Source organism: Microtus ochrogaster, unplaced genomic scaffold, assembly GCF_000317375.1.
Source record: "Microtus ochrogaster isolate Prairie Vole_2 unplaced genomic scaffold, MicOch1.0 UNK24, whole genome shotgun sequence".
In the NCBI taxonomy this organism is placed as follows: domain Eukaryota; kingdom Metazoa; phylum Chordata; class Mammalia; order Rodentia; family Cricetidae; genus Microtus; species Microtus ochrogaster.
Genome location: NW_004949122.1, coordinates 420,685 through 431,475, shown reverse-complemented (window position 1 = coordinate 431,475; position 10,791 = coordinate 420,685). Strand labels below are relative to the sequence as shown.

General features: G+C 38.5%; 1 protein-coding gene across 1 annotated transcript in view; it reads left to right on the top strand.

The window, feature by feature from the left end:
* Window positions 1-10,791, top strand: part of Hmcn1 (hemicentin 1) — a 199,000-nt gene that overhangs the window by 15,964 nt on the left and 172,245 nt on the right. Inside the window, exons 9-13 of the mRNA XM_026789592.1 lie at window positions 5,462-5,740; window positions 6,237-6,518; window positions 8,160-8,268; window positions 9,113-9,282; window positions 10,583-10,737. Coding sequence (XP_026645393.1) covers window positions 5,462-5,740; window positions 6,237-6,518; window positions 8,160-8,268; window positions 9,113-9,282; window positions 10,583-10,737 — 995 coding nt within the window. The remainder of the gene's footprint in view (window positions 1-5,461; window positions 5,741-6,236; window positions 6,519-8,159; window positions 8,269-9,112; window positions 9,283-10,582; window positions 10,738-10,791) is intronic.

Sequence of the window (10,791 nt, the reverse complement as noted above, 5' to 3'; positions counted from 1 at the left end):
AAAAAAGAAATATTAAAAAATAAAATAAAAATATAGATGTCATTTTTAAGTTTTAATATCTCTTTTGAACCAAAAATTTTGTATTTAAAGCAGATTTTAAATCACTTATGTGTAAAACGGAAGCCTATTGGGAAAATCAGTCATGAAAAGACGTGTTCTCTATGTAACTGCCATCACTGAAAGGTTAGTTATGTAGATGCCAAGTTAAACAAAAGCGTTATTACTGTCACTGCCACCCTGCCAGAGCCAACCATAGAAACAACAAGCCCAGTGCCTTCCCAGGCTGTTGTATTGTTGCCAGAATCTATTGTGAATACAGTTTGGAACTTCAGTAAGACTCCTATTTCTGTGGAGCTTGGATTTATTCATTTCAGATCCTCATGTTCACTCTGTGTGATGCCCTCAGGCGCCCAGAAGAGAGGACTTCTGAGATTGTCTAATTGAAAGGCATTGTGGTATTGAGAGGCTCTGAGTATTCTAATTTGCAAAACCATATCCTTTCTTCTCTAGAGAGCTGCCCTATGCCTTCAAGTGGGTGGCTTTATGCTTACTTTATTTCATTTGTGAAATGGTGACTGTCACAAAATGAAAAAACACAAATGTTGTACTCTAGATAATTGTGAATAATGCATATGCATATTTCAAGTTGAGAGTATATTTTATCCTAAATTTGATTGTTTTCCTTATTTACATGTTCATATCATCACATGAGAATGAACAATAGAAATGAGCATGAACATTGCATTGAATAAACAAAAAGAATGGGGGCATGTAATTTGAAAGAATCATATGGAAACACACTATTGTAATAGTTTTCTAAGATATGATTATGCATATGTAAAGAGGGAGTTCCCCTATGATAGTAGACAATGCCCAACTGAACACATGATAGCAAATACAAATCCTACTTCCAAGAATGGCTTATTGATTCTTGAGTTGTTGGTCAGTGGGTTATCATAGAACCCCAGACATTACAGGTTATTGTTAATGTTCTTAATTACTCTCTAAAACTTGATGATAAGACCCTATTGCTGAAGACACTTCATACTTGATTCATATAACATGGATAAATCAACCTGGTACTGACCTGGAAGCCTTGTTCCTACTGGCTATCTTTTATGATTCTAGAAGGTTCTATGCATTATATCAGAGGAAAAAAGTAATTATTAATGTCACCCAGTTGTGAACCCAGCCAGCTACATTAACTACTGGCCTAACAAGATATATCTATCCACTGTGCAACAGTAGCACAACCATTATTGGAGTAACCAGTTAATTGCTTTCTGTTTGGATCTAAGCCCCACTCTTTGCAGTGGAATCCAATCCTAGTCTACTAAATAGACATAGTATTAAAACATGCTATACCCATACGCCAATACATTTCTCAAGGCTGCTCAGAGAAACTTCTTACAGTAGGTGATAATTAATAGGATGAATATCAACAGGTCAGCATACAGAGAAACAGACTGTGGAGTGCTCCCCACTAAATGAAATGTATATATCACATGAATAGCTTCTAAAAACAATGTTTTCTGGACAGAATAGAGCAGTTGCCCTAATGAATGCACAGCAGTTGTGACAGCATGCACAAAGTCTGCATAAGGTCAAGCCAGACAAAAATATCTTTTGGAGGGGGAGTTAGAGAAGTGAATACAAAATAGACTATTTTCCCTGTCATTCAAATTGATGACAAACATTCATATGTTACTACTGGTGATTGGTAATGAGACTTTATCTGTTGTATTTTAGAAAATGTGATTCCCATAGATAGGTTCTGCTCAATTGTAGTAATATGAGCGGCGGGGCTGCGCCCCCAGCACCCAGCTGCCCGCATGGCTAGCTTATGCCCTGAAATAATTACACAGAAACTGTATTCTTTTAAACACTGCCTGGCCCATTAGTTCCAACCTCTTATTGGCTAATTTTCACATCTCTATTAGCCCATTTCTAATAATTTGCGTAACACCACAAGGTGGCTTACCAGGAAAGATCTTAACCTGCGTCTGTCTGGAGTGGGAGAATCATGGCAACTGACTGACTCTGCTTCTTTCTCCCAGCCTTCTGTTCTGTCTACTCCACCCACCTAAGGGCTGGCCTATCAAAGGCCAAGCAGTTTCTTTATTTATTAACCAATGAAAGCAACAGATAAGACAGATGACCTTTCTCCATCACTCAATACAGTTATTAATTTTTAACATGATTTTTACTGAGTATATTTATTCCTAAAAGAGCTTTTTTATAACATCTTATTGCAGTCTTTTTAATATTTGCTTTTTAGTATGCCATTAGAAATAGTCAATTAATCAATTCTAGTTGAAAGCTATATGGAAGGTTCTGTTGCAAGGATAAATGGAATGTCTTGAATCTGGAAGCTTACACATTTATATCAAACATTGTAGAAGAGTTGTTTGGGTACAAAAGATAGAATAAAAATTTGTGGATGGTCTTGACCTCTTTGCTCATATTCTCATTCTTTATAGTCTTCAGCTGGACCTGGGGAGCTCAGTCCAGTGCTCTGATGTGGGTCTCTGCCTCCTTTTCCATCTGTTGTTGGATGAAGGTTCTATGGTGATATTTAAGATAATCATCAGTCTGACTACAGGGCAAGGACAGTTCAGGCACCCTCTTATCTATTACTTAGGATCTTAGCTGGGGTCATCCTTGTGGATTCCTAACCCCATAATCACTCCCTCAATCAAGATATCTCTTTCTTTGCTCTGATATCTGTCCTTCCTCCATCTCGACTATCCCATTCCCTCAAGTTCTCCTCAACCCTTCCCTTCTTCCCTCCTTTTTCCCTTCTCCATGAAGGAAAGGTTAATCCACTGAAACAGTCTACCTGAGCTAATGGGAGCTCATCAATTCCAGCTGGACTGTGAAGGAGCAAGCATAGGACCAATCTAGTCTCTCTGAATATAGAGTGACAGTTTTATGGCTGGGGCAGACTGAGTGGCCATGTGCAGTGGCACTGGAATTTATCTCTACTGCATGTACTGGATTTTTGGGATCCTGTTCTCTTTAGATGTGTAATGGCGTAAACGAATGCAGACAGATTGTAAATTGGAATCTGGAATTCTGGAATCTGGAATCTGGAATCTGGAATCTAGAATCTGTAAACTGGAAGCACACTCGCCAAATTTATATGCAAACATTAGCCTGAGGCGAACACGCCCCCTAAGGGGCAGGACTTATCCCTACATAGATGTATACCTTGCTCAGCCTAGATGTAGTAGGGAGAGCCTTGGACTTTCCACAAAGCAAAGTGCCTTACCCTCTCTTAGGATTAGATGGGAGTGGGGTGGGAGGATGTGTGGAGGGAATGGGAGGAGGGGAGGAAGTGGGAATTTGGATTGGTATTTTAAAAAAATATCTAATAAAAAAGGGGAAAATGTGGATGAATAAAGGCCTCACTTCTAGTTTAAACTTTTGGCAGTCTGGGATCTAGCAATCATCAACAAATCTATATTCTCTGGATATATTTCTTCAGCTGATGTACTTATAATTAATTTAATAATACCACCATTGGAAAATGACCTTCTTTGCTGGCGAACATGCTACTTAGAAACTTCCTTTGTTTTAGTCTCCATTTTTATCTTTGTGATTTTTTGTAAAAAATAATAATAATTGTTAGGCTAAAACATCCCATTTTGCATATTTTAGTGTTTCAAATGTTGCCTTTCTTTGCCTTAGGAATATAGGAATAGGTGTTTAGACTGCTGATGTTTGTACCATTCCAGTGTATGCAGTGCTCAGCACTCTTAGAGCAAGAGAGGCCACGTCACACTCTGCCACTCCTCTCTTCTTGTTCTGTTGTTAGGAATATGCACTGGTGATAAGATTAAACATGTATTAATACTTTCATGGTATTGGAAATGCTGACAAGATACAAATATGTCACTAGATTTAAGATACACTGTACAGCAGTCAAAGCAATGAGCACATCGCATGAGTAGCTATTTGCAACTCATTTGTTACTATTCAGTGAAAGTAGCCATGACCAATAAACGAATGAATGAGTGACTGCATTCCAACGAAACATTTGACAGTCTTAACTCTGTATCCCCTGGTCTGTTTGAAAGTTATCTGGTCCCTAAGTTCAAAATGAATGTACTTACAGGAAAATGATTCCACTTTCAACTTCACCCTTAAATACTGTAGTCCATGACTTGGATTGTGTCTGTTACTCTGAAGTAATTCTCAGGAAGATTACCAGATAATGTGATCCATCTCTACTAAAAGAATCCATGGTTCCTTGGAGAAATAGAGTTAACTCTATAGATGTGCAGAGTTATGTGAGATAAATGTGGAATGAATAGTAAAACACTCTATTAAAGAAGTACAAAAATAATATAAGATGAAGTGGGTATATCAAAGGAGCTAAGAGGGCTTGGGTTACCCAAACTGCTAATTTAATGTAGTATTGGTTATATACCCCAGTATAAGTTTATAAGTTTTTATGGCTTCATAACAATAGAAATAAATGAATTAGATATGTTGAGTAGGTAGGAGAGTAAATCTCTCATATAGAATTCCACAACTGCTGCCAGTATTGGTCCTGAAAGCACTCAGAGGTGCTTCTGTGTTTTGGGAGTGGAGAGCATGAGATTGTGCCACATCTTGTTGTGTGATTTTTTACTCTTTTGGTTTTTATTTTTTAGGAAGGATGGCACCACCCAGCTCCAAAATAAATCACACAGAGGCTTATTCTCAGTCATGAATGACCGGCCTTAGCTTGGCTTGTTTCTTGCCAGTTTTTCTTATCTTAAATTATCTTATTTTTTGCCTCTGGGCTTTTATCTTTCTCTATTTCTGTATACTTTTATTTCCTTCTTACTCTGTGACTGGCTGGGTGGCTGGGCAGCTGAGTGGTTGGCCCCTGATGTCCTCTTCTCCTTGTTCTCTTGCTTCTTCTGCCCTTCCTCTCAGATTTCTCCTTCTATTTATACTCTCTACCTGACAGCCCCACCTATTCTTGCTCCTGCCTCGCTATTGGTCATTCAACACTTTATTAGCCCATCAGGTATCTTAGACAAGCACATTAACACAGCTTCAAAGAGTTAAACAAATGCAGGGTAAACAAAAGTCACACACTGAAAGTAATATTCCCCAACAACATCTGACACGTTTCTTCCTATGGCATGACTTTTGAACTTAATGTGCGTAAGTGCAGCTTTGGTTTGGATCACCTTGTGTGTTGGTACTAACTTGCTTAGTTGTTCCAATATGATGTATCCCGTGAGCTGCTGAAACTGAACCTGGGACTTGACTGTTTACTGAAAGCTGAGACTGGAAAAGAAGGTTCTCTAGACTGTGTGGACCAGAGGGGGAAGTATCATCTGTAGAGGACACAAGCTTTCTGTCATTAGTATGCATCGCTGTTAATCTAAGAATTTTAGTGATCATAGCATTTACTAGTGTGATGCAGATGCTAAGCTTGTATTTGCTTTGAAATCTTTTGTAGTTCCACCGAGTATTAAAGGAGGAAATGTTACCATAGAAATATCTGCATTGCTCAACAGCATAGTTAAGCTGGAATGTGAGACCCGAGGGCTTCCAGTGCCGACCATTACCTGGTATAAGGATGGCCAGGTAGTCATATCCAGCTCACAAGCACTTTATATTGATAAAGGACAATTTCTTCACATTCCAAGAGCACAGGTCTCTGATTCAGCAACATATGCATGCCATGCATCCAATGTCGCTGGAATGGCTGAAAAATCATTCCGTGTTGACATCTATGGTAAGGATACACAGCTTATCTTACCTGAGTGCCGTTCTGGTGTGCTGACATCCAGCTTTCTCATTCATGAAAGCTGAGGGAGGGGCAGTTTCCACTGTATATAGATAAGAATATGAAGAATTTGTTATAATTTGGAAAAGATATTTACAAAAGTTAAACATAGTTCATTCTTTAACCAGCTTGTCCCCCTTGGAACTTGGAGCTTCTCAAGTATTTTGTTTATAGCAATAAAGTAAAACAGTGGTTAGTATTAAGATTGGTGTTTGATCTTCATCTTTTGTTAGCCTGATAGTCTAGAGCACCTCAGAATAATTAGAATAATTATAGATTGGTTGAACCAAGAAATTCTTCCCTCACCAACTTAGAGAGAAACAGGCATGTAAGAAGTTCCTCTAGTTAAAGCATATGAGAGAAAGGTTCCCCTTTATTTACTTAAGATGTTCTTTTATGGCTCTGAAAAGAATTACCTGAAATATTACTATTTTTTTCTCCCTAGTTCCTCCAATAATTGAGGGTGACTTGGCCACACCCTCAAATAAGCAAGTTGTTATTGGTCAGTCATTGATCCTGGAGTGTAAAGCTGCTGGCAACCCTCCTCCCATTCTCACGTGGTTAAAAGATGGTGTACCTGTGAAAGCCAGTGACAACATCCGCATAGAAGCAGGTGGGAAGACACTTGAAATCTTGAGTGCTCTAGAAGTTGACCAAGGACAATACATATGTGTGGCTACCAGTGTGGCAGGAGAAAGGGAAATCAAATATGAAGTTGATGTCTTAGGTAAGTAAGAATAGCCCTGCCTAGATTGTCAGATTCACAGAACTGGATTTTTGAACACATTTCACAGTATATAGTAATGTTGGAGGAGGCCATTTGTTGGTCCTGGCCGACGAGCTATCTTAGACCTGAAATAATCACACAGAAACTGTACAATTAAAACACTGCTTGGCCCATTAGCTCTAACTTCTTATTGGTTAACTCTTACATCTTAATTTAGCCCATTTCCTGTATTTTGTGCATCACCATGAGGTCGTGTCTGTCAGCAAAGTTTCAGCATGTCTGTCTCTGGTGGCTCCATGGCGTCTCTCTGTACTTAGCTCCTTCACAGTCAAAAAATTCAAAGAAAACACAATAATATACATAATCCAGACTCTCTGCGAATTTTCCATTTTTATGTGACTTATTTACTCCTTTTAATCTATAACTATCTGTACTCTGTCTCTTTAAAGACTTTACCCCCTTTTTAAAAACCATTTACTTCTTTTCCAACTCTGCATAGTCTTTTTCTTCTCTCTTCCAAGCCTACATGCATTTATCCAACACTGCAACCCATTTAGAGGTCTTTTATGTCTGAATCTGTCCTACTGTGTATCTGTAATTCTTTACTATCCAGGACCACTTCTTAAAATGCTAAGCGCTTCTTAAAAACTTAAACTGCGCCATTAATAGGGTATATACAGTAACACCTGCTTGCTCTGCCCAGCCCAGAATTGTGGAGCTGTTTGCTGCCTCTGAGAGTCATGCCCACAACTCCATTCTCAGGCACACAGCCAGTCCATGCCGTCATTAAGCAAGCTGCAGCAGTCTGCTCACAAACCCCACTTAAATGCTCTGGAGCCGGACCTCCTGTCTGAAAGAGTCAGAGTTCACACACGTTAGATGCCAATTTGTTGGAGTAGGCTGCTTGTTGGTTCCCAACTGCCCAGCTAGCTTAGATCCAAAATAATCACACAAAAACTGTATCAATTAAATCACTGCTTGTCCCATTAGCTCTAGTTTCTTTTTGGCTAACTCTTACATCTGAGTTTAACCCATTTCTATTAATCTGCATATGTCCTGTAGTAATAATGCAATCTAAGATCAGGTGTGGTGGGCTTTTCCAGTTTGTTCAAGTGGTGGGTTTCTCAATAGAGTCCCGCTATCTAAATCTAAATCTCATGCAGCTCTTCCATGGATTTTAATGGATGCACTTTGTTCTTTCAATGGCACGTTCATAACTTTATCAACTGCTGGCTGCAGGTGTCAGAGGTGTTCTTCTGTCATAAGCACTGTGGTAGACTACAGGTAATAGTCTCTAGACTTTGAGGAATCATCTTGCTACCTTGAGACTCTGTATTTGCAGCCAGAAGATTCTTAAATGTGTGTTATTTTGAAAATAAACAATATAAAATGTGGATAAGCTTTACATTAGCATAGCATCTATGGCACCATAGTGTATGTCAGAGAAAATTCCCAGTGACTGGAGGACATTCATCATGGCAAGTTCTTAGTATAAAATGCATTGACAATGTCAAAACCCTTGATTATTAAATTCCCATGAAAAACATCAATTTTCTAAGTTACTACTGAGATGTCAGGATGGAATTATTTTTGCAAACACTTCTTTGCCTGCTACCTTCTGTCTATTTTTTTTCTTTCTAGTACCACCAACTGTGGAAGGAGGAGATGAAACATCTTACTTGATTGTGATGGCAAATAACTTACTGGAGCTAGATTGCCAAGTCACAGGCTCTCCCCCACCAACTATCATGTAAGCGTTTTGGTATGTCTTCTAAATACCTCTCTCGCTTTTTAATATAAATGTTTTGGAGTTGTCCTGGAGGATTTTGACATTGAGGAGTATCAATACAAAATCATATTCCTCTTGGGAAATATATAGTCTATATACAAGGCAGCTGGTACTTGCTACTCAGAAAGCAAACATATTGGCACAATTGGAGAAAATCCTTTATATTTTTTTTTAGAAATTATTTTTTCAGACAGAAGTTGTAGACTATTAAGCACTATCAATGTTAGACATCCCTGAGGCACTGATATTTGTAATAGGCTATTAAATAAAAAGAATAACAGAAATTTTATAGAGATGTGAAGGTTAGCATGATTATAGTTTTGTCTGGTTGGTCTCCCTCCTACATTGTTGAGGGAGCATTATTGAATATACAATTTTCATTTTCAACATGGTATGAGACATGTAAAATAGTTGGTTGACTGCAATTCACACATTATAAAGTGATAGCCCACAAAACTATAAAACTCTGATTTTAATATTTGATTTGCAAACATTGGAAGCTCATTGCATTTTGTTGGTTAATATGATTTAAATACTACAGTGAATAGTATCATTTGTCCCTTTCTGTAACCTAAACTTATTAGAAGGATAATGAACTCATTACAGAGTTTTGAGTGCCAGTTGTTTTCCAACCTCTCTGAGGGACCATGTTTCCTTTTTACTTCTCTTCTCCATCCTGTTTCACAGAGTGACTAATTAGGATTATTTAGGAGATTACGTGAATGCGTAGTAGAGAATACCACACAAATAACCTTTAGGAAATTGCTCATTTGCAATATGTATCTAGATTTCTCTTTCTTTATAGGTGGCTAAAAGGTGGTCAGTTAATTGATGAAAGAGATGGATTTAAGATCTTACTAAATGGACGCAAACTGGTTGTTGCTCAGGCTCAAGTGTCAGACACAGGTCTTTACCAGTGTGTGGCAACGAACATTGCCGGGGACCACAGGAAGGAATTTGAAGTGACTGTTCACGGTATGTGAAGGAAGGGATGGTGTATTGCATTTTAAACTATTCCGGCTTTATTCATTGTCTAATTCAGAGAGGAGCAGAGAGAAGTCTTGAGTTGTGTAAAGTAGTGAGAAAAGGGCCACTGTAGTTAAAAAAAAAATAACAGATTTACATTATCTTCTGTTGCAGAGACTTACCCGAAATATCGTGTGAATAAGATTAGGTGATAGTGTTGGTGAGTGTGTTCTAGATGGTATCGAGGGTGAAGACGGAGCTAGACTATGACAGAAGAGGAAGGCAAAAGCTTCCAAGGGAATGGGTTACGTCAACCTTTAAGGATTTGACCCATAGGAGTGCCTATGAAGCGTGTTTTCCAGAAGCAATGCTTAGGATATAATTGTGGGATGCAGGAACATAAGCGCATTCACAGAACTGGCACATTAAGGTTATGACCACGAATCTAATGACAAGAGCACATCTCTGCCAGGACATTATATGTCCCACTTGCCAGCAGAACTTGAGAAGGAAAGGACTGGAACCAGAAACTGAAGAGCCATTTGGAGTGCCCAGGAACAGAATCTGTGAAAATCAACTGCATTCTTCCTCTGTCTCTGTAGACTCTCTTTCAAAATTTGTTTTTCCATGTCCCATGATGGAATGCAGACAAATCTAGTTCAGTTTCTATTCCAGATTCTTGAGAGAGAATCTGGCAAGCCCAGCTTCTATCACCTTATGACCCCAGGTCCAGTCAGCCTTACTAGGGACAAAGTCATGTGCATAAATACTGCTTGAATCTGGCACTAGTTTAATGAGGCCATTCCAGAGAAATGAATGGTAATTATCAACTGAGAAAATAAGCCAATGGGTTTGAGCCAAACATACATGTTAGGTTGCAGTAACCATATGGACATTTTGATTATTCAAATAACTAAAAACTCAGAACTAAGAATGAGTGTTATCTAAAATGAGTAAAAATTATAGATTAAACACAAAATGAAGTTGTTTCCTTGTTTATGAAAATACATTGTTTTTCCTGATTTTATGGTTTCAGTTCCCTTAAACTTATTTAAAATATATTTTATTAATCCTTTGAGAATTTCATATATGCATACAATATAACTTGATCATACACACTCCCATTTCTCCTTCTACCTCCTCCTGGATCTACACCACACATGCATCCCAACTTTATGCTCAGAGTTTCTTTATATAACCCTGGAGTCCTTTTCTGCTCCCATTTAGACATGGGTGCCTCACACATACTCTTAGGTCTGGGACATCTTTGATTATGGTTTCATTCTGTCCCTCCCTTCTTTTTATCCAGTTCCTCCAACAATCAAATCCTCAGACCTTCCCGAGAAGACTGTGGTGAAATACAAGCCAGTCATCTTGCAATGCATAGCCAATGGTATTCCAAACCCATCCATTACATGGCTGAAGGATGACCAGCCTGTGAACACTGCCCAAGGAAACCTCAGAGTGAGTATAAGACCCTGAAGCCAAATTAAGACATATGTAAGTCTTGCTAATTCT